This window comes from Microcaecilia unicolor, chromosome 10 (genome assembly GCF_901765095.1).
Source record: "Microcaecilia unicolor chromosome 10, aMicUni1.1, whole genome shotgun sequence".
Lineage (NCBI taxonomy): Eukaryota > Metazoa > Chordata > Amphibia > Gymnophiona > Siphonopidae > Microcaecilia > Microcaecilia unicolor.
The window spans coordinates 55095724-55120882 of NC_044040.1; the positions used below are offsets into that span (position 1 = coordinate 55095724).

At 43.7% G+C, this 25159-nt stretch overlaps 1 protein-coding gene across 1 annotated transcript in view; it reads right to left on the reverse strand.

Moving 5' to 3' along the window:
• Positions 1-25159, reverse strand: part of MET (MET proto-oncogene, receptor tyrosine kinase) — a 238537-nt gene that overhangs the window by 23889 nt on the left and 189489 nt on the right. The window contains exons 13-15 of the mRNA XM_030216229.1: positions 12796-12952; positions 9012-9152; positions 5249-5479 (exon numbers count right to left, since the gene is read on the reverse strand). Coding sequence (XP_030072089.1) covers positions 5249-5479; positions 9012-9152; positions 12796-12952 — 529 coding nt within the window. The remainder of the gene's footprint in view (positions 1-5248; positions 5480-9011; positions 9153-12795; positions 12953-25159) is intronic.

The following is a 25159-nucleotide window of genomic DNA, read 5'->3' on the forward strand; positions in this document are numbered from 1 at the left end:
GTAAGCTGCATTGAGCCTGCCATGAGTGGGAAAGCGCGGGGTACAAATGTAACAAAAATAAAATAAAAAATAGAACTGAAAAATGAGCTTGCGGAGCTACTGCTAGTGATATGCAACTTATCCTTAAAATTGAGCGTGGTACGGGAAGATTGGAGGGTGGCCAATGTAACGCCCATTTTTTTAAAAGGCTCCAGGGGAGATCCGGGAAATTATAGAGCGGTGAGTCTGACGTCGGTGCCGGGGAAAATGGTAGAGGCTATTATTAAAAACAAAATTACAGAGCACATCCGAGGACATGGATTACTGAGACCGAGTCAGCACGGCTTTTGTGTGGGGAAATCTTGCCTGACCAATTTACTTCAATTCTTTGAAGGAGTAAACAAACATGTGGACAAAGGGGAGCCGGTTGATATTGTGTATCTGGATTATCAAAAGGCGTTTGACAAGGTACCTCATGAAAGGCTACAGAGGAAATTGGAGGGTCATGGGATAGGAGGAAATGTCCTATTGTGGATTAAAAACTGGTTAAAGGATAGGAAACAGAGAGTGGGGTTAAATGGGCAGTTGTTATGATTGGGGTCTGAACCCCTCTCAAACTTACCTCTTTCCTGGGGGTCAGCTTCTTAGCTGGCTTCTGTTTCTTTTCTCTTTCCTTTCTGAGCTGGCTCTGTCTCTCTGTGCTGGCAGCTTCCAGCAGCATGGGGTTAATTGTCTCACTTCACTACAGCTGTGTGTGTGTTGCCTGAGTTGCTCTAACTCTCTTTGGGTGTACTGGCTTCAAGTGTTTCACGGTTTTGCATTGGTGTGGGTTGGGCCTCTCTGGGTCAGTGTGCTTTTGCCTAGGTCTAGGGAGTGTGACATCATCAGGGAGGGCCTTGATAAGGAAGTGGTGTTGTTTCCTTCAGGGCCTTTGCAACAGTGGTGTTTGCTGTAGGTAGGGTGGTGCAGTGTGCACTTCTGACGTTGTGTCTAGTTTCCCTGCTTGCTTTTGCTAAGGGCCAGGTTAGTGTTAGTGCAGTGTGCACTGGTGACTGTGTGTTTAGCTTTCCTGCTTTTCCCTTTTGGTTCCCTTCTGTTCCATCTTGGTTTTGGTAGCATTACTGTGTGTAGGGCTTTGGAAGCTCTGTTGTTGATAGAAGTACTTCAGGGTTTGGTGTTGTTAGGAACACTGCAGAGTTTGCTGTTAGAAGTACTTCTGGTGTTTGTGCTATTAGGAGCATTGCAGTCTTTGCTGTTGGTGTTTGGTGCTTTAGAAGCACTTTTGGCTTATGTGTTAGCTTCCCTCCTTGTGGCTCCCCTGTCTTCCCTTTTAGTGCTAGGAGCTCTTCTGGTTGCTTGCCAGAGTAGTGCTTAGGAAGCACCTTGTTAGTTGTATCTAGCTTGCTAGAGCAGTGCTTAGGTAGCTGGTTAGTTCTGTGTTTAGCTTATTAGAGTAAAGCTCTGCTTGTAGCTTGGTGCTTAGTAGCACCTGTGTTAGCTTTGTGTTTAGTTCCCTGCTCTGTTAGTTTAGGGCTTAGGAAGTCCCTTTCTTGAGCAGGGCTTAGGAGCTCCTGTTTAGTATAGGGCTTAGGAAGTCCTTTTGTCAGTTTACTGTTAGGAACACTCCTGCTGGTTTAGGGCTTGGGAGCACGTAGATCAGTTTAGGTTTAGGTGCACTTCTGTTTCCAGTCCTGGTCCCTATGTCATCCGGTCGTCCAGTAAGTCCTGTCGGCTACTCGAACCCAGGAGCTCAACTCTTGGGGGGCTTAGTAGCTAAGTGCAGGTGAAGCTGTGTGGACCAGTCCAGTGTGCTCCAGTCCCGTGTTCCAGTCCTGTGTCCTCCAGTCCGGGGAACCAGTCCAGTGTGCTCCAGTCCAGTGTGTTCCGGTCCGGTGTGTGTTCCAGTCCGGGGGATTGCAGTCCAGTGTTCCAGTTCTGTGTCCTCCAGTCCGGGGGATTCCAGTCCATGTGTTCCGGCTCACTGGGCGGTGCCTGCAGTCCCTGCCGGTGCCGGTGTGCTTGCCCAGCGTTGGTTGGTGGGTTTTGCCTGCTGCTGTCGCTCCTCGTCAGCAGCCCAAGGGCTCACGTTTGCTCCAGAGCCCGGCTCCGCGGGCTCTGAACCTGAGAACCTGATAGCAGTATTCACAATGGAGAAGGGTAGTTAGTGGGGTTCCTCAGGGGTCTGTGCTAGGACCGCTGCTTTTTAATATATTTATAAATGATTTAGAGATGGGAGTAACTAGCGAGGTAATTAAATTTGCTGATGACACAAAGTTATTCAAAGTCGTTAACTCGCGACAGGATTGTGAAAAATTACAAGAGGACCTTATGAGACTGGGAGACTGGGCGGCTAAATGGCAGATGACGTTTAATGTGAGCAAGCGCAAGGTGATGCATGTGGGAAAAAAGAACCCAAATCATAGCTACGTCATGCAAGGTTCCACGTTAGGAGTTACGGACCAAGAAAGGGATCTGGGTGTCGTCGTCGATAACACACTGAAACCTTCTGCTCAGTGTGCTGCTGCGGCTAGGAAAGCGAATAGAATGTTGGGTATTATTAGGAAAGGTATGGAAAACAGGTGTGAGGATGTTATAATGCCGTTGTATCGCTCCATGGTGCGACCGCACCTTGAATATTGTGTTCAATTCTGGTCGCCGCATCTCAAGAAACATATAGTAGAATTGGAAAAGGTGCAGCGAAGGGCGACTAAAATGATAGCGGGGATGGGACGACTTCCCTATGAAGAAAGACTAAGGAGGCTAGGGCTATTCAGCTTGGAGAAGAGACGGCTGAGGGGAGACATGATAGAGGTATATAAAATAATGAGTGGAGTGGAACAGGTGGATGTGAAGCGTCTGTTCACGCTTTCCAAAAATACTAGGACTAGGGGGCATGCGATTAAACTACAGTGTAGTAAATTTAAAACAAATCGGAGAAAATGTTTCTTCACCCAACGTGTAATTAAACTCTGGAATTCATTGCCGGAAAATGTGGTGAAGGTGGTTAGCTTAGCAGAGTTTAAAAAGGGGTTGGACGGTTTCCTAAAGGACAAGTCCATAAACCGCTACTAAACGGACTTGGAAAAATCCAAAATTCCAGGAATAACATGTATAGAATGTTTGTACGTTTGGGAAGCTTACCAGGTGCCCTTGGCCTGGATTGGCCACTGTCGTGGACAAGATGCTGGGCTCGATGGACCCTTGGTCTTTTCCCAGTATGGCATTACTTATGTACTTATGTACTTATGAGATCATAAACTAGGTTCAACATGGCGCTAGAAACCTCTAATGGTAGTCACGTGGTACTACTGCGAGGGGCAAAGCTGCCATATGAAGGCAAAAGCCCTTATATGACAACTTGACCCCTAGCAGTAATACTGGTGTCAGAAGGGCAAAAGCTAATGGAGATTGCTCCTTCCCCGAACTCACTAGACTAGTGGTTTTAAACCCAGTCAGGACCACCTGGTGAGTTGAGTTTTCAGGATATTCTCAATGAATATGCATGACATATATTACCATGCTCTTCCTCCACTGCATGTAAATATCTCTCATGCATATTCAATGTGAGTATCCTGAAAACCCAACCGGCCAGGTGGTCCCTGAGGACTGGGTTGAAAACTACTGTACTAGACAACAGGGATTAAGGAAGATAGACCCTGGGGCCTATGGAAAGGTGAAGGGGTGCTTTGGGTGTAACGGGAGGTATTCGGGGAGGGGGTGTCTTATAGGTGAGGGATGTCATTTGGAGGGGGGGTGGTATTTCCTGATTGCAAATGCCAGCCTGTTTAAGAAGCACCTTGATGCATCAAGCTGTGGCTTTGCAGTTCTATGTTCCTGGTACAGTAGAATAATGCTGCTTGCGAGGTTGATCACGAATAGCATTATTCTTGTACCATGGAGTGACTAACCTATGATACTGAGCTATTGCAGATTAGTCACTCCCCTAAATATCTCTCTTATTTTAGAGATCTCATCCTAATAGCAACCCCTTGAAAATGGTACGTTTTTATGTAAAATAAGCTACCAGAACCAGCTCCAAAAGCAAACATATGCCCATGGAAAAATGTATACTTACTCCACAAAGGGCATAAATGTGAGTGTATACTCTATAAGTGTATTTTATAAAAGAATGCATATATGTCATAACTCTGCCCAGTGGCGTTCCTAGGCTGGCTGACACCCGGGGCGGATTGCCGATGCACCACCCCCGGGTGTAGCGCGACCCCCCCGGGTGCATTTTTACCTGCTGGGGAGGGTGGTGCCACGCGCCTGTTGGCTCCGAGTCCGCTCGTTCCCTGCTGCTCCCTCTGCCCTGGAACAGGAAGTAACCTGTTCCGCGCAGAGGGAGCAGCAGGGAGGGAACGAGCGGACTCGGAGCCAACAGGCGCGTGACACCCCCCCCAGCGGCATGCACCCGGGGGGGACCGCCCCCACCCCCTTGGTACGCCACTGACTCTGCCTCCATTCCACTCAAACCATGCCCCCGGGAATACCTGTTTGCTAGTCATATGAAAGCAGCATATTCTTTCTTTGTGCCTACATTTTTCATGTGTATTCAGCAATGCAACTTTTATAAAAGCTCTTTTCTGCACATGAAACAGGTTTTACACCAAGACAACACTTTTTACCCCCTTTCCCCCTCATTCTATAAAGTTAGGTGTCATTTGTGCACATATGTTATAAAATCCAATCACATATGTGTCTGTACTCTGTACACCTACTCCTGGGAGTGTGAACTGTGCACACAGCAGTATTTTTAACATACATGCACAACTGCCTTAGTGTGGGTGGAGCATGGGCGGGACATGGGTATGTCTCCCACTTATGTGCATAATCTGCAGAATAAATTGTAAGGTATGCGCATAAGTCCCGCACTTAGGTGTGTCAATTTATGCCCACCATAGACCTGGCATAAGTGGGTGCACCTAAATTTATGCACATTTCTGCCATACACTAGTATGCTATAAAGGAATCTGTACGCACAGATGCAGTTATAGAATACATGTCCTGCATAGGGGAGCACAGATGGAGGCACCCAGTTAAAGAACTGCCCCCCATCATGACCAAATAAATCTGCATACATGATTTTACATTAATTTTTTTTAGCTGGGAGAGGGATGAGCAGGGTGGAAGGAAGGAATTTTTAACTAGTTAGATTTACGTGGTTTGATCTTTTAAATATTGACTGCTTAGCAATTTATTTTGGTATCAAAGCATTCTGCCCTTTTCTTGTCCAAAAACAAAATGTCAATCAAGTGTGCATACTTACCTCTTCCAATGACTTCATTAAAATGCACTAGCAAGTTATCAGGTCCAATAACCACATGCTCAACCTCTTTGACCAGGTCAGGGTTCAAGGCACTGATATCAATGTGAACGTTAGCTTGGAGAAGGGGGCTGGCTATATCTGATTCTCCACTGGACAAAATGGGGGATAGGTCTGCATGAGGATACTGGGTTTGCCTGCACAATCCATTCTGAGACGAACTTGGGAACTGATCTGCAAAATTATGAAGAAAACTATTGTTATATCATGTTATTCCCATTGCTGACAGACTGGTGCCTATAAAAAAAAACAGAAAAAAATCTTCTAACATGATAAGACAAGCCATGCCAAAACAGTATGGTTAGACATTGCACCGCTTCACACAACTCTGTTTATGAATCATGGGGAAGAGAATGAAAAACAACTTTTGTTAACATGCCAAAAATCCTGAATGAAATTAGTCACTCCAGGGAGCTGGTTACTTACATTTCTAGCCTGTGGGTGCAAAAAGTGCTTATGCTGAATTTCCTAGGAAAACAGTATTAAAAATGAAGAAAGTAGAAAACTGTTGCTAAGCCTGAATAGTTGAGATAAATACTTAAATAGTTCTGGAGCAAACTATGAAATAACTTATCGAAACAAGCATGCAAACTATGACTAGTCACCTATATTTACTTAATGGTAAATATTCAACCAGGGAAACAACCAGAGGTGATTCACATCCTGAAACTCTATAAATAATATACAGGTAGTGTTACAAGATTTAGTTTCATGTACTGTAATCAGATCATCTTAAGAACAGGACAATGAAATGCTTTAGATCATGTGTGGGCAGGCTATGGCTTCTATCTAGCCTGTGGTGGCATCATCATGTCGCTTGTGACCGAAAGTGACAACAGCGGGCAGGAAGTGATGTTGTCACAGTGGGTACAGAACCATTTTGCTCCCATATTGGAAGCCTTGCTAAACTTGATGGGGACCTTCTCCTCCCTTGTCTGTAACATTAAGGGGACTTCCCCCATTTAGACCCACATCCAGGCAGGTCTCACACAAAAATGGTTGCCCATGCATGTAAAACAGAGGTTCTCAACCCAGTCTTGGGACACACTTAGCCAGTAGATTTTTAGCACACCCACATGAATTTACATATACTACTTTGATTCTGTGCAAATCTATCTCATGCATATTCATTATGAGTATCCTGAAAACCTGACTGGCTACCTGTGTTCCAAGGAATGGTTTGGGAATCCCTGATGTAAAGTAATGGACAACTCTTCTCCTTGAGGGCCAAACCAATTTGGTAAACATCACATGCCAACTGACCTGTCCTTCTGAATGATGTGTACAAATATGTCTCATGAATAGTTATTGTGGTCATCGTGAAAAGAAGACCTGTTTGTGCCCCTCATGGCCCATACTGCAGCTCCCTGAAGTAAAAATGATGTATTCTCTGTTTTAAAGAGCAGATGCCATTACAAGTATGGACCTGCTTATACTATAGATTACGCACAGTTCCCCAAGTACCAATCACAGACTCCTTTTGACAATTTGCAGCATTTTCATGTCTGAACTGTACTGCAAACACCTTATTTAGGGACCCTTTTACTAAGGGCTATGGCACGTAATAGACATTTGTGTGTGCTAAGTGCCATGTGGCCCCTAAGCTTCAAGGGCCTCTTAGGGACATCAGCTATGAACACCCTGAGAAAGTAAATATATGCAAAAATGTCAGTTCTTTTCAGTGCAGAATTATGTTAAAGAACAAAATCTCATTATAGCATACACCTCTTTGTTACATTTCAGTCTAGAAGGGAATATTTTTATTTATTTAAATTTAGTAATACGTATATCCATTAAAAGAACAAATAAAATAAATTTTTGCATCCATAGAAATCCAACTAGCCTACATTTAGAGGAAAAAGTCACTCTATCAGAAAAACAATAAAGCAATTATGTCAGAAAGTCCAACCATTACACATAGCGAATATTTACTAAGTCAGAATTCACAGAAGGGAATATTTTAATGGGTTCATCATTTTAAATATTTGCCTTCTGTTCTGGTTTTACTTAGAAATGCAAAAACAACTTAATTTAGTTCTGGATCATGAAAAGACAGAAGCGATTATTTTCACATATGCTCGAACGTTATTCACAGCAGCCTGTTTTGGTTTTCTCAGGTTTCACAGAAAAAGACAGAGAATAACTTGTACACAGGAGTAAGATCCCTGTCAGTCAGCATAGTTTTTTTTCCCACACAGTACACCAGAAGGAGTTGTCACAGTTTCAAGCTTTTCTCCTTTTCCTACCTTTTGATCCATTCAATTTGAAACTCTCAGTACTGCCAGCCACTAACTTACCAATAGGAAAAGATCTACCACCTCATGTAGTCAGACGTACTTACCTCTTTTTTGACTTTGTTACCAAAGTACCATTAGAGAAATCAGAGGACTGGCCTAGTGGCTCAGTGGCAACAGGTAACTCAATGGTTCAGTTCATGAGTTAGGTTTTCTGCTCCCCAGTTTGGCTGGGAGTACTAAAGAGGCAGGTTCACCCCCTCTGAGGAAAAGGAGTCTCAGGGGTCCATTTTACTAAGCTGTGGTAAAAAGTAGCTTTAGCATGCCCTTGCATGGGTTTTTCCCACACGCTAAGGCCATTTTTACTGCAGCAGTGAAATGGCAAATTTTCCTTTTTTTTTGTATTAATGGTCATGTACTAATGTTAACCAACTCAACAAATAGTAGATACAATGTTCACTTGTCTCATTTGTCACAGGGTCTTAGTACCCTGGCAATTGGCACAAAGGTCGCAAAATGTAGTATCACTTATCTTAAAGCTCATGCAAATTGCCAGTCACTCCATATAGGACTTTTCAACGTTATTACTGAGTTGAGAAAATTTTTGAAAAACGATTTAAAAAAGATACAATTAAAAAGATACAACTACAGTTATAGGTAGGAGATGTTTTTTTCGTTTATGATTACAACAGTTACTAGTGGGTCTTACCCATTTACCCGGCGTTGAAGACCAGGTACTTAGACCCTGTGACAAATGAGACCTTTTCCCCCTACATAATATTTCCCAATTGAACATTGTGTCTACTATTTGGTGAGCTGGTTTACATTGAGGAAGTAGACTAGTTGAGAGCCATTGTATTTCTATCACGTGCTAACGTTGCCATTAGTGTGCAGTCTTTAAAAAAAATTACTACATCAGCTCTTACCACCCTCTATTTTGTAGATGGCAAGGGCTCACGCGGTAATAGTGCACTAACCAGTTAGTGCATGGTAATGCAGCCACACTGTTTAGTGCAGGAATGCCCACTCTCCACACCCCTGACATGCCCCCTCCAAGAAAAAAAACAAAGTATATTTTAGTGCACAGTTAGCGTGCACACAAAAAGTGTGGTGGATGCATGGAACGGCCTTCTACTGGAGATGAAGAAGCCAACAACACTGACAGTGCTGAGCACAGAGCACAGCATGTAAATTGAAAGCCAAAGATTATCTGGAGCCTATGCCATTGTACAGACTAGATGAGCAGTGTGGTCTTTATCTGCCATCTTGTTCTCTGTTTCTAATCTTTAAAATCTGCATGGGAACCAGCAAAGTTCTTATTTTTACTTCCAGAATTTGCACGTTGTTAGAAAGTGTACAAGCTTTTGCCAACATAAATTTGTGGCTCAAAAAAATAGACAGAACCTGGCACTGCTTATAGACTGAACACATCATCAGGCTGAAGAATTATGCTCTAGTGTCGTGCAGCCTACCTTCATGAAGAGTTGATCGGTAGTCAACAGATTCACTTGAAACCATTTCTGTGGTCGGACTTACACTCCTTGCACTTACAAGTCTATCTAAGTGAGGAGTGTGCACTCTTCCATCATAGCAAACCAGTTCACTTCCCAGGTCTTAAAAAAAGAAAGGAATAAAAATTGAAATGATAGGGAAACAGTTTATCAATGCATTTTTAAAACACATCATTTAGAGTACAGCATAATTATATATATATATATATATATATATATATATATATATTTTTTTTTTTTTTTTAATATTCAGCACTTGGAAAACTATTTTTATATAAATATAAGGATTCAGTGAATAACATTTTCCCTGGTTAACAAAAAGAATGGTCACTAAATAAAAAAAAGATATACAGGAAGTGAAATATTGTTGGTCCAAACAAAAGGTATTTTTTAAAACTAACTTTGGAAAGGTAGGCACCCTTCATCAAGTCAAAAGAAAATGAGAATTTAAAAGCAAAAGATGAGATTTCATGTATATACAAGTTATTCATAGGTCCTCTGTGGACAAGCAGGATGGGTGATCTCATCTGATGCAGCCTGAGTGGGAATGCTCCCCAGCAAATTTTTTTCTTATCTATCATTCCCACAGGGGACCAGAACAGTCTACTTTTTTTTCCACGGAGCCAAAGAGTGGAGTGTTGAAAGTACAATAGTTTAGGTAATCTATGATGCTTTTGATATGCAGGCCAGGACCTATGTGGATTGGGATGTACAGACTCATCTGGCTGCATGCCTCAGACTTCAAGCCAGTTATTCCAGAAGTAGCTGGTGGATTTTCCTGTGCAATGGAAGCAATGTTTTGGCAACAAAGTGCAGGAGGCAGCAGACTTCATCAAAAACACTATGAAGTCACTTTCGAGGCCACTCCCAGCTTCGCCTCCGCATCTAGGAGATATTATGATGGAGGGCAACAAAGACCCTACTACTTTCAAAGGCGTAGGTACCCTACCCCTCCGAGATGTCACAGGGATCTAGCTCCCACCCAAGGAAGTGAAGGGCCAAAATGTCCCAGATGTCTCCCCAGTCAAAGCAGGGAGTGAGCTTTTGACTGGCTCCAAGAGAACATAGCCTCAATTTAAGTGACCACCCTGAATGACCTTACAGTAGAAGGGCGGCTGAATTTTTTCCAAGCAAGATGGCCCCTCATAACCTCAGACTAGTGGGTTCAGAAAATAGTCCAGTTAGGTTACTGAAACAGTTTGAAAAAATTCCCCCAAATTGCTCACCACAAGTATCAAAAATGAGTTCTCGGAATCAGGAATTTCTTACAGAAGAACTCCCTCCCTTCCTACTGGCCCCATGTAGTTGAGCCTGTACTACTATAGAACGATGGAAGGGATTTTATTTGAAGTACCTCCTGATCTCAAAGAAGACGGGGGGGGGGGGGGGGGGGGGGAGAGGGGAGTTCATCCATCCTAGATCTAAGGGCCCAGAACAAATATTTGACCAGAAAAAGTTCAGGATGGTTTCCTTACACATCTTAAGCCCCATGATTCAGAAAAGAGATATGCTTTCTGGACTTAAAGGATGCCTATACTCATATACAGATACAGGAAACAGCTGAGATTTAAAGTTAAGAACATCACTACCAGTATTTAGCTTTACATCTTCTCTCATGATTTGTATGTTGAGAAGTTAGTAGTGCACTCATTTGACTTTCCTGAGAGTGCTTCCAGGATCTTGCTTATTGCCAGAATTGATTCCACTACTAGACCCTATGATTTCAAATGGAAGAGGTTTGCTGCCTGGTGAGAGGGCTACTTACTTTTTCTTGTCATACATAAAAACTGCTTCAGTACCTTCTACACTTGTCATAAGTACATAAGTAATGCCACACTGGGAAAAGACCAAAGGTCCATCGAGCCCAGCACCCTGTCCACGACAGCGGCCAATGCAGGCCAAGGGCACCTGGCGAGCTTCCCAAACGTACAAACATTCTATACATGTTATTCCTGGAATTGTGGATTTTTCCCAAGTCCATTTAGTAGCGGTTTTTGGACTTGTCCTTTAGGAAACCGTCTAACCCCTTTTAAAACTCTGCTAAGCTAACCGCCTTCACCACGTTCTCCGGCAACGAATTCCAGAGTTTAATTATTTTATTTATTTATTTTAGCACATTTATATCCCACTTTTTCCCACAGTTATGCGTTGGGTGAAGAAAGATTTTTTTCCTGATTTGTTTTAAATTTACTACACTGTAGTTTCATCCCATGCCCCCTAGTCCTAGTATTTTTGGAAAGCGTGAACAGACACTTCACATCCACCTGTTCCACTCAACTCAATATTTTATATACCGTTATCATGTCTCCCCTCAGCCGTCTCTTCTCCAAGCTGAAAAGCCCTAGCCTCCTTAGTCTTTCTTCATAGGGAAATCAGAATCAGGTCTTGAGAATAACTCAGTAAGGGTTCACCTCAGTGTAATTAGTGCACATCACCACTGTGTAGAAAGTAAACCCATCTCTGCTCAGCCTTTAATTGTTCACTTTATGTGGGGCTTACCTCTATTGTAGCCTCCCATCAAGCCTCCTACAGTATCCTGGGACATCAATGTTGTTTTAACCTAGCTGATGAAAGCTCTATTTAAGGCACTTGATACCCGTCACCTGAATTACCTGTCCTGGAATGTCTTAATTTTGTGGCAGTCACTTCAGCCCACAGGGTTAATGAGATCCAGGCCCTTGTAGCTGATCCACCTTATATTAAGATTTTGAACAACAAAGTGGTCTTGTGCATGTATCCTAAATTACATCCTAGGGTAGTGCTGGAGTTCCACATTAACCAGTCAATTGTTCTGCCAACATTTTTCCTGAAACTGCATGCCCATCAAGGTGAAAGTGCACTGCATACTCTGGACTTCAACAGAGCCTTGGCCTTCTATATGGAGAAGACTAAAGCCCAAAGAAAGTCAACCCAGCTTTTTTTTTTTTTTTTAACTCAAACAGGATAGGGGCTATCATCAGTAAACACACATATAACAGCTCATAATGTCAGAGCCATGGTAGAATTGATAGCCCACTTGAGATCAGTCTCAGTACAGAATATTTGAAGAGCTGCCATGTGAAATTCCAGTTCACACATTCACATCTCACTACTGTTTGGAACAGGACTCCTGATCAGTTTGGTCAGACAGTCCTTCAGAATCTCTTTTGGGGTCTAGAATCCAACTCCAACCTCTTAGGCCCATTTATTTCTGTTCTAGTCTGCCCCCTCCCCACCCACCCCAAAAAAAGGAGTTATTTTATAATGTTCCAAGGCCTTGCCTATTGCAGGCTTCATTGTATTTTCCTTTTTTAATGTTTTGTTTTGTTCAGGGCAGCCTGCCTAGAAGCTAGAGACTCCCAACAGTAAAAATATTATCATCCTGCTTGTCCTCAGGGAAAGCAAAGCTATTTACATGTAAAAGGTGTTCGCTGAGGACAGCAGGATAAATATTCTTACTCACCAGCCTGCCTTCCCTTGGAGTTGAATTCTATCAGCTATCCATATCTGATCGATCTGGTTCCAGGTGACAGCAACAGGTGGGAAGACCTATGCATGTATGGTGACTCACTTCCAAAAGCTTCTAGAATAAATGCTGGGGAGCATTCCCATGCAGGCTCCATTGGATGTCACCAAGAGTAAGAATATTCATCCTCCTTTCCTCGGAGAACATCTGCTACAGGTGAGTAACTTTGTTTTACATTAGAATAAGGGTGTTAAGGGAAGGGGAAAGTTGGAGGTTGATTAATGAAATTTCATACTGTACCTTTTATTTGTGTTTTCTTTTTTATCCATAAAATAATTCCCAACAATATCAAAAGCACGATTACAAAGGAGACAACTCCGGCAATTATTCCTGTGAAATTTTGATCTTCCTCAACCATAACTATTCCAATAATGGTGGAAGAGAGTGCTTGCGTCCACTTTTATGCATATGTAACAGAAAATACATACCCCAAAAGAAAATTAGTATTAAAATCAAGCATGACAACAGATACATTTCTTTACAACAAAACTTTTGCAAATCAGCAATTACTTTCCTTACGTAACACAAAACTTGCAATTAAACAAAAATGTTTCTTTGGTAATAAAAGATGTTAACATAAATAAAGCAGATTCTACTGAATTTTGGAGACTATACTGACAGGTATTGAATACCGAGAAGTGATTTATACTTAGGGCTGCCATTCTTAGATGTTTATATATTGCAAACTCAAGCATTTATTTTTCTAATTAGCGGTATTTTCAAGGTACCAAAAATTTGTCAGATACTTGTGACCTGGATTGGCCACTGTTGGAAACAAGATACTGGGCTAGATGGTCCCTTGGTCTAACCCAGTAAGGCAACTCTTATGTTCTTTAATCAGCATAAATCAGTGATTTTTGTGGAGCAGGTTCCACTGGTCAGAACCATAGGCAGCAGAATGGGGTTGGCACTGGAGCAATGGCCAGGCCCAACACAGCATCAGCAAGTAGAGAGCTTGGAGCATAGGCGTAGACTGGGGGGGGGCGAGGGGGGGCAGTGCCCCCCCAAACGACGCGAGGCGCTGCCGCGCCATTAGTTTAAAAAAAAAAAAAAAAAACACATGCAGGCACGCGCTCCTCTCCGTCCGATTGGCTTCCCTGCCCTCTCTATCTGCGTCCCGCCTTCCTCTGACGTCATTTCCTTTCGGGCGGGACGCAGACAGAGAGGGCAGGGAAGCCAAGCGGACGGAGAGGAGCGTCTCCGTCTACTCCTCTCTCTTCCTCCCTCCCTCCGGCGCAGGCAGCAGTCTTCCAGCGTTCCTGGCAGCGGTAGCGTTGTACACGCTGCCTTTGGCTCTGCCCCGAAGCCTTCTCTTCAAGTTCCTGTTCCCGCATAGGTGGGAACAGGAACTTGAAGAGAAGGCTTCCGGGGCAGACCGAAGGCAGCGTGTATATCGCTACAGCTGCCAGGAACGCTGGAAAAGACTGCTGCCTGCGCGGGAGGGAGGGAGGAAGAGAGGGGGTAAACGGAGTCACCATCTTGGACCTCGCGCGGGGGGGAGGGGTGGGGAGCAGAGGGAAGGAGCAAGAGATGGATGGGACTGGGAGGGTGGGAAGCAGTGGGAAGGAGCAGGAGATGGATGGGACTGGGAGGGTGGGAAGGAGCAGGAGATGGATGGGACTGGGAGGGTGGGAAGCAGTGGGAAGGAGCAGGAGATGGATGGGACTGGGAGGGTGGGAAGGAGCAGGAGATGGATGGGACTGGGAGGGTGGGAAGCAGTGGGAAGGAGCAGGAGATGGATGGGACTGGGAGGGTGGGAAGGAGCAGGAGATGGATGGGACTGGGAGGGTGGGAAGCAGTGGGAAGGAGCAGGAGATGGATGGGACTGGGAGGGGTGGGAAGGAGCAAGAGATGGATGGGACTGGGAGGGGGGGGTGGGGAGCAGAGGGAAGGACCAGGAATTGGATTGGACTGGGAAAGGAGGTGAGCAGAGGGAAGGAGCAGGAGATGGATGGGACTGGGAGGGGTGGGGAGCAGCGGGAAGGAGCAAGAGATGGTTGGGACTGGGAGGGGTGGGGAGCAGAGGGAAGGAGCAAGAGATGGATGGGACTGCGAGGGGTGGGGAGCAGAGGGATGGACCAGGAGATGGATGGGATTTGGAGAGGTCAGGCACAGCAGAGGGAAGGAGCAAGAGATGGATGGGACTGGGAGGGTGGGGAGCAGAGGGAAGCCTACTGGAAAGAAGACACTGCATAAAACAGAAGACACTGGGATCAAAGCGAATAGAAAAACTACATGATCAGACAACAAAGGTAAATAAAAGTTTATTTTATTCATAATTTATTAATTGAAATGTCAGCTTTTTGAAATGTGCATCTGTGATATTTTGCCTGTAAATTTCATTTCCTTCCTCCATATTAGCATATTCATTTGCATATGTATATATGCAAATGATATGCTAATATGCTCCGCCCATTTTTTGCCCCCCCAAATGAAACAGTCAAACTACGCCTATGGCTTGGAGGCAGGGCCATAGATTGGTTTGTTTGGGCCCTCCAAGCAAAAAGGAAACTGAACATAAACTTGTGCAGCCAAAAATTTTGTCAGTATGGAAAAGGCACAAAAACTGAGTGGAGGATGCAAGACAGGCAAAGGGAGAGGTGACAGTATACTAGGGAAGTAGCGTTTTCTGCTGTTTATCCAGTAAAGACTTTTTTTTGCCTCAGGTGTGCTTTATTGGTGTTTAATGTCTAAATCTAAAATTAGAAGCCCTGTATATAATTAGAAATCAATGAGATATTTGGGTACCCTGCCATCCCAGTGGAGCTATTCTGACACCTTCTTTAGAAGGAGAGTGTGTGAATTTTTTAAAAAATGTCTCTGTTGTTTTCTTATATCTATGTCTATCTATTTTTTTAAATATCTGTTTTACTTATTTAGTTCATGCTGAATTAATTTCATGCAATTTATTTAATGCTTAGCACACTAAAGGGCCCTTTTACTGTGCTGTGCTAGTAAATGCGCTTAGCAGGTCCTACATAAAGTACATAAGTGGACAGACCAAAGGTCCATCAAGCCAGCATCCTGTTTCAAACAGTGGCCAATTCAGGTCACAAGTACCTGGCAAGATCCCAAAACAGTACAATACATTTTATTCTGCTTATCCTAGAAATAAATAAATAAAATAAATAAGCGCTGGGTTTTCCCTAAATCCATTTTAATAATGGCTTATAGACTTTTCTTTTAGGAAGCTATCCAAACCTTTTTTAAAACCCACTAAGCTAACTGCTTTTGCTACATTCTCTAGCAACGAATTCAAGAGTTTAATTAAAAGTTGAGTAAAGAAATATTTTCTCCGATTTTCTCCCTAGTCCTAGTATAAACAATCAATTTACATCTACCCGTTCCATTCCATTCATTATGTTATAGACCTCTACCATATCTCCCCTCCGCTGTCTTTTCTCCAAGCTGAAGACCCCTAGCCACGTTAGCCTTTCCTCATAGGGAAGCATCCCATCCCCTTTATCGTTTTCATTGCCCTTTTCTGTACCTTTTCTAATTCCACCATATCTTTTTTGAGATATGGTGACCAGAACTGCACACGATATTCGAGGTATGGTCACAGCATGGAGCTATACTAAGGCATTCATTTTTGTTTTTTCTTTTCCTAATAATACTTAACATTCTATTTGCTTTCTTAGCCACTGCCACACACTGAGCAGAGGGTTTCAATGTATCATCAATGATGACACCTTGATCCCTTTCCTGGTCGGTGATTCCTAATGTGGAACCTTGCATTGCATAGCTAAAGGTCAGGTTCCTCTTTCCCATATGCATCACTTTGCACTTGCTCACATTAAACATCACCTGCCATTTGGATGCCCAGTTTCCCAGTCTCATAAGGTCCTCTTGTAATTTTTCACAATCCTCTTGTGATTTACAACTTTGAATAACTTTTGGGCTCATTTTTGAAAGAGAAGGACACCCATCTTTCGACACAAATCAAAAGATGGGTGTCCTTCTCCCAGGGTCATCCAAATCGGTATAATCGAAAGCTGATTTTGGATGTCCCCAATTGCTTTTCGTTGCAGGGATGGCCAAAGTTCAAGGGGGCATATCAGAGGCGTAGCGAAGGCAGGACATGGGCATGCTTAAAACATGGATGTCCTCGACCCATAATGGAAAAAAAAGGGCATCCCAGACGAGTACTTGGACGACTTTACCTGGTTGTGTTTTTCTTATGACCAAGGCACAAGAAGGTGGCCGAAATGACCAGATGACCACCGGAGATAATCGGGGATGACCTCCCCTTACTCCCCCAGTGGTCACTAACCCCCTCCCACCCTCAAAAAACATCTTTAAAAATATTTTTTGCCAGCCTCTATGCCAGCCTCAGATGTCATACTGAGGTCCATACACAGCAGTATGCAGATACCTGGAGCAATTTTAGTGGGTGCAGTGCACTCCAGGCAGGCGGACCCAGGCCCACCCCCCACCTGTTACGTTTGTGGAGGAAACAACGAGCCCTCCAAAACCCACCAGAAACCCACTGTACCCACATCTAGGTGCCCCCTTCACCCATAAGGGCTATGGTAGTGGTATACAGTTGTGGGTAGTGGGTTTTAGGGGGGGATTTGGGGGCTCAGCACACTACTACTACTACTATTTAGCATTTCTATAGCACTACAAGGCGTGCACAGCGCTGCACAAACATAGAAGAAAGACAGTCCCTGCTCAAAGAGCTTACAATCTAATAGGTAAGGGAGCTATGTTCCTGGGAGCTTTTTATGAAGTCCACTGCAGTGCCCCTAGGGTACCCGGTTGGTGTCCTGGCATGTCAGGGGGACCAGTGCACTACGAATACTGGTTCCTCTCACGACCAAAGGGCTTGCATTTGGTCGTTTCTGAGATGGGCGTCCTTGGTTTCCATTATCGCCGAAAATCAGAAACGACCAAGTATAGGGACGACCATCTCTAAGGACAACGAAAATTTCAAGATTTGGGCGTCCTCGACCGTATTATCGAAACGAAAGATGGACGTACGTCTTGTTTTTCGATAATACGGGTTTCCCCGCCCCTCCATCGGGATGTTTTGAGAGGACGTCCTCAACAAAACTTGGGCGTCCCTTTCAATTACCCCCCCCCCCCCCACGTGTCATCAGCAAATTTAATTACCTCACTAGTTACTCCCATCTGTACATCATTTATAAATATGTTAAAAAGTAACGGACCCAGGACAAATCCCTAGGCAACCCCACTATCTACCCTTCTCCATTGAGAATACTGACCATTTAACCCTACTCTCTGTTTTCTATCTTGTAACTTGTTTTTAATCCACAATAGAACACTACCCTCCTATCCCATGACTCTCCAATAGATTGGCAAGGCAAGATTTCCCCTTCACTAAATCCTTGTTGGCTTTGTCTCTTAATCCATGCTTTTGAATATGCTCTGTAATTTTGTTCTTTATAATAGTCTCTACCATTTTGCCTGGTACCAACGTCAGGCTCATCAGTCTATAATTTCCCGGATCACCCTAACACAAGACTTTTGTGTGCACTAAAACCCATTTCTAGCACGTAAATACAGCCTTTCAATTATTTCATTTTCTGGCTGTGCACTAATGTTAGCATTAGTATGTGGGAGTCATTACTGCCTCTTATTTAGGAGGTGCTAAAAGCAGAGATCCCGCATTAAGGGGCTCTTTTACTAACAAGTTTTGGCGTGTGAAATTGGCATGCGCTGAGCCATTTATTACTGCAGTGGGAAAAAGGTCTTTTTTTTAAAAAATGGGGCAGTAAATAGCCATGTGGTAATATTAAAATTAGCACATGGCTATTTACTGCCTGAGTCCTTACTGCCACCTATCTAGCAGGTGGTAAGGGCTCACACACTAACCCCACAGTAAATTGGGCAGTGGGCGGCAATGTGGATGTGCTGTCAATCACCACTGTGAATGCCCCTCAAGGTAGAAAATAGAAAATTACTTTCTACCGTGGGAAATTGCACGCACCAACTTCGGAACTACCGCCGGGCTCCTATGCTACCCTGGTGGTAGAGCCGATTTAGTGTGTGCAAATTGCGTGATAGCCCTACCGCTCCTTTGTAAAAGGGCCCCCGAAGTCAGCATTATTCAGCGCATTCTAATGTCGGTGTGCTAGCTGCATATGGTTTATTTGACTATTTATAGCACCTTTTCGTAGTAAATAACAAAGCAGTACACACAAAGACAGGAAAGTCATTTAATCAAGAAAAGAGAAATACTCTTCCATGCCCATTCTCTGCTCCTGAGACGCCCCTCCATAGAAACAGAAAAAAAAATACTGTGCGGTTAGCATGCACCAATGGCAAAACTAACACAAAACATTTTACTGCGTTCTGCATGAGATCATTTTTCTTGTGCATTAGCACTAATGCAGTTTTGCAAAACACCCTTATATGTTTCTAGTTCACATTAAGTTAGAAAAACAAACCAAAACTTTTAGTTTTTCTTCTTTTTTCAGCTTTAAAACATTTCTCAAATAGAGAGTTGCAAGGGGACAGAAATCTAACCCACCCCTGCCCAGATCTAACCCATCCTCGTCCGTCCCCACCACAAGTAATCTCCTCCATCCCTACCCTTGGCCCACCCAGCTGTGCCCCTGTTGTACCACGTGGAGGGGCATAATTGAACGCAAACGCCTATCTCTATGGGCGTTTATCTCCGAGAACGGGTCCGTGAAGGGGCGGGCCGAACCGTATTTTCAAAAAAAATGGATGTTTTTGAGCTGGGCGTTTGTTTTTTTTTTTAGCGATAATGGAAACTAAAAACACCCAGCTCAAAAACGTCCTAATCCGAGCCATTTGGTCGTGGGAGGGGCCAGGATTCGTAGTACCCTGGCCCCCCTGATATGCCAGGACACCAACTGGGAACCCTAGGTCAGTGCGGTGGACTTCAGAAAAAGATAGCTCCCTTACCACGGGTGCTGAGCTCCCAACCCCCCTCCCCCAAAACCCACTACCCACAAATGTACAACACTACCATAGCTCTTAGGGGTGAAGGGGGCACCTACATGTGGGTACAGTGGGTTTTGGAGGCCTCCCATTTACCAGCACAAGTGTTACAGGTGGGGGGGGGGGGGGGGGGGATGGGCCTGGGGCCACCTGGCTGAAGTGCACTGCGGTACCCACTAAAAGTGCTCCAGGGACCTGCATACACGCAGGCCTCTAGGACTTGTTGCTGCTGTATAACATTGGCACACCAGTTGACACCTGAAGACTAATCTCTCCGAAAACGTCCTTTATTGGAATAACCGCATTTACTCACAGTTAACTGCAGATCAGAGGTTGTGCCCCACTGGCAATGAGTCTCGCTGGTACTGAGATTAGCAGTAGGTCAGAGCTGGCAGAATGCTGTACAATGCCCTCTTTCAGCCACATTCAAGGTAAGAACTAAGTTCTGTAATGTGGCTAACACAGGAAAGGGAACTAAAACTGGCTTACAAAAATGGCCACTACCGCATGCACTACAACAGGAAACACAACAGGGCACACTCTGACCCAGTAGGCAGGGGGAAAAGCACCATGGGAGAAGAGCCTACCAACTACCAACATCGTGAGACTGTAACACAAGCTAATGAAATCACGGAGCCCAATACCCTACACCCACCACAATGCAATGCTGATGTGACCCTGTACTGCACCCGAGAGCCACATCAGACCCAGGAAAAGGCTGTGACAGGATCGAACACATTCTGCTGTCATGGAGGTGGGTACGGCATTTGAGGCTGGCATACAGGCTGGAAAAAAAGTTTTTTAAGTGGGGTTTTTTTTGGTGGGAGGGGGTTAGTGACCACTGGGGGAGTCCGGGGAGGTCATCCCCGATTCCCTGCAGTGGTCATCTGGGCAGTTGGGGCACTTTTTTGGGACTTGTTCGTGAGAAAAAAGGGTCCAAAAAAAGTGACCCAAAATCGCAGTCAAAACGATTTTTTTTCGATTATCAGCTAAAGACGCCCATCTCTCCTCAGTTGATAACCACGCCCCAGTCCCGCCTCCACCACGCCTCTGACACGCCCCCATCAACTTTATTCGTTTCCGCGACGGAGTGCAGTTGGAAACGCCCAAAATCGGCTTTCGATTATACCAATTTGGGCGCCTTTGCGAGAAAAACGCCCATCTCCCGATTTGGGTCGAAATATAGGCGTTTTTCTTTTTCGATTATAAGTTGGATAGTTATTTTGCCCCCTCCCCCCCCCCCCCCAAGAAAGCCAGATTTTATAAGCAGTGACAATACTGGTATAAGAAACATAAATGCATTTTCTTCCGTACTCTGTTAAATACAGAATTTTAAAAGATGTACATTTTTAAAAAAGCATATGCAATATGTCCCCCTCTCCTCTCCTCTAAGTACATACTGGGACAGACCAAAGGTCCATCAGGCCCAGTATCCTGATTCCAACACTGGCCAATCCAGGTCACAAGTACCTGGCAAGATCCCAGAAAAGCTCAATACATTTTATGATGCTTATCCCAGAAATTAGCAGTGGTTTTTCCCAAGTCCATTTTAATAATGGCTTATGGACTTTTCTTTTAGGAAGCTATTCACACCTTTTTTAAACCCTGCTAAACTAACCGATTTTACCACATTCTCTGGCAACGAATTCCAGAGCTTAATTACATGTTGAATGAAGAAATATTTTCTCCAATTCGTTTTAAATTTGCTACTTTGTAGCTTTATTGCATACCCCCTAGTCCTAGTATTTTTGAAATGAGTAAACAAGTAATTCACGTCTACCCATTCCACTCCACTCAGTATTTTATACACCTCTATCATATCTCCCCTCAGCTGTCTTTTCTCCCAGCTGAAGAGCCCAAGCCATTTAAGCCTTTCCTCATCCTGTTCTATCTCATATGCTTTATTCCCCCTTTTCCCTTCCCTCCCACCAATCTTTTTTCCAGCCCCCTCCCTCCCTGCACCCACATTCCCTCCACCCTTTTTACAGCCCCTTCCACCCACCCATGACTCCATTCATCCACCTCCCCTCTCCTCCAGCACTGAGTAAGGGTGTCCTCCCCAAACCTACCTCAATGCACCCTGGTGGTCCAGTGGGCTCTTTGGGGCAGGAAAGATCCCCACTCTTTCCTGTCCACTGCCGCCGCTTCTTTAAAATGGCCGCTGAGACTTCAAGCAATGGCCTCGCAAGACTTCTGTGGAAATCTTGCAAAGTTGCTGCTTGAAGTCTTGTTAGCCATTTTGATGAAGCAGCGGCAGCGAACGGATCAGTGGCAGCTGGCAGAAAAGAGTGGGGATCTTTCCTGCCCCGAAGAGGCCACAAGACCAGCAGGGTGCTTTGAGGTACGTTCGGGGAGGGCACCCTGAGGCTCAGGGAAGGCTTGCCAACAATTCCACGAGAACCCCGCAGGAGCTGGGTCCATCCCTGCGAGATCCCTGCAGACCTGGAGGGGATCCCCGCTAACCCCAATCCCGTGCAGCTCTCTATTCTCACATACTCCCCCCCCCCCCAATATGTCACTATTGTCACATCATTGTAAAATGACAACATACTCCTAAATAGCACAAATGGGCAGCAGTTATGTACAGAGTATCACAAAAAATAAAGTATGGTCAAAAACAGGGCCACACAGGATCTCCAATATTTTAACTATTCCAGCATTTTCTGTTGGAAATGTAGAAATGAGCAGGCATTTTACAGTGTTCTTTCTTTCTCTGATTTAGAACAATGGTGCTCCTAAGCAGTCAGGCTTTTGTCACTGGTGAATGAATTTAAGTGATTTTTACTGTGCTATAGTGTTTGAAATAAGACTGGTCCTGGAGAGAAAACTGGAACCTTAAAGACATTGTATGATGGCTGCTTATCTATGGGCTGTATATTTTTGATTTTCATAGATTTATTTGGATTTTGATTATTCATATGTGCTGAGTTTTAACATTCACTAGAATAGCATTGCAATTGGGACTTAGTTTTCTGATGATTACTATTTAAGTGTTGTGTTCAAAGATTTCATATTATTGTGATGGTTTTATTATTGTATTATGCTACCCTTGACTGCAACTTCCATCTTTATTGTAGCTGCTTTTATGTTCTATTTTGTTCTGAGAAGGCAGAACATAAGTCTCTGAAATTGAATTAAACATTACTAAATTTTTGTAAACTCTTAGAACAAATTGTACATCTAAGAAACAGAACTGGAATTTAGAGTGTGATACATTTTACTGGACCAACAGAAACAGATACTGTACAAAATAAGCTTTTGAGGACACAGATGAAGGAGCGATCCCTTGTGGCTTCAGAACCTTATGTATTACATCATCTATATTGCTGGTTCTACAAAGACTCAGGTAATAGTTAATACAGATTATTAATCTTGCTTATCTGCAGTCAAATTCCCAAATACTTGTAGATGAGGAATACATAGAATAAGAAGAGCAATGGAGAACAGGGCAAGAACGGTTAATGTTTCCCATTATAACAGATCCCATCTTTTCCCATCACCATAAACATTTATGACTAGGCCCGATTATGGAGCTAAGCTCATTAATTGGTGGCATATTGTTCAAACAAATGAAATCCAACTAATGTGCACTATAACTGTCATCTTGTGGCTTATTAGAAGCACAGAATCCCTCTGAAAAGCACAATTAATTTGCAAACCGCAGGGAGTACATCATTGAAAACAATGGGGGGCAAATAAAAAACAGCATGAATTCTTGACATCTGAAGTTCTCTTTCTTAAGCAATTTACTCCATTTCCATATTGCCACAATAACAATGCCTGCTATAAAGACATCACTTCACATTTATACTTATTTTTTTGGCCAGGTTGTTGCTCCTTTCCCGTTAATATCAAACAGAATCAGTATTGAGATTAGAGAGTTGCATGGGGACAGAAATCTTACCCATCCCCGCTGGAATCTTACCCATCCCCGCAAAAATTTAACTCATCCTACCAGTGGCTGTTAAAATATGTTTTGTTCTCCTGATGACGCCGAAGGGCGAAACGTGTGATTACGCGTTGAGAGTGAGTAAGACAACAGCTAAGGCATATGTTTTATGTGGAATGAGCACTTGATCACAAAGCAAATGAAAAATTAAAAAGGAAGCACTTTAAGGAACTGGGACTACACATCGCTGTACAGAGCGCTTCACCAAATATGTACCCAGCCATGTTGAGCTAAGTATAACATCTATATTAAATTAAATTTTATTATAGGCAAGGTAGGAAGGGAGGGCTGATGGTGCAATGATGTTGAGAGTGGTGGTGATTTAGCTGCCTGTCAGCTTTATTCACGAGCCCAGTTCTAAGCACTATTCACATTATTTTAAATATACATTTTTTACTCGGGTTCAGGGCCCTTTATTAAGCATTATTGATTATTTAGTGGAGTCGTTTCAATGATACAGGTTTCTGTATACTTTTGGAGTAATAGGCATCTAATTATACCCTGAAGTGTGTGTAAGCTATGCACATATCTTTAACATACCCATGACCTACCGGTAACTCCACCCATGTATATGCCTTTTTGCACTTATGCGCTAAGCAATGTTAATGCATGTTACTGAATAGCGCCTGCCACTTATGCGGAAAATTGACAATTACTGGCACCAATCATGTGCGTAAGTGCTATTACTCTGTAACTTAAGGCACATATTGCCGGATTCTATATAGCACACCTAGCGTTCCGTGCTGAAATCTAAGTGTATTCCATAACAACACGCGTAACTTAATTGGCTTAACAAGCTAATCAGCATTGATAACAGCACCTAATAAGCAATAATGAGCATGAATTGGCAATAATTAGAATTTACGCGCACAACTCACTAAGCATATTCTGTAATGAATGGTACCTAAATTCAAATGTGCACAGTTCAAAAGGGGCGTGGTTATGGGTGGGGAAATGGGCATTTCGTGGGTATTCCAAAATTTATGCTCGTAGATATTGAATATGGCCCAGTACGTGTAAATCTATGCACAGGGATTTACGTCATGTTTTCATTAGGTGCTGGGATATCAACTAAGCATATTCTATACACTGTGCCTAAATCTAGGTGCCACTTATAGAATATGCCTAGCTGGAAATGTTTACCGTGCGATTTTGTAGGCGCCTTATATAGAATCTGGCCCATAGGGGCCAATATTCAGCCAGCAGGAGGCAGCTCACATGAAGTGCCATGGTTGGCACTGACTCCGGATATTCAACGTCGGGCCGATTCCAGTGACCGGAACTGAAACTTTTTTTTGGGGCTGGCGCTAACTTTGCTAAAATTAGCCAGTGAGCGCTGAATATTGCCGGTTATCACATGATATAGCCGGTTATCCTTTCAGTGCTGACCATGAATATTCAGCAGAGATAACCGGTTACCTCACCCTTAATAATCACGGTTAGGCGCCAAAACTTTATTTAACCGGTCAGTGGTCGTTTCCGGCCAGTTAAATAGCTTTGCGTATTGGGGAGATAGAAGCCAACTTCTCAAAATCATTGGGGGGGGGGGGGGGGGGGGGAGGTGCTAAACTTAGACTTAATAAAGGAGAATACTCCTTGTTAAAAGAAATGAAGTATGATCAATATTGGGGGTACTCAAGTAACCACAGTACTAATATCTATACTTACATGCACAATTAAGGCCAGATTCAGTAAACAGTGATCAAAAATCAGCACTGGAAA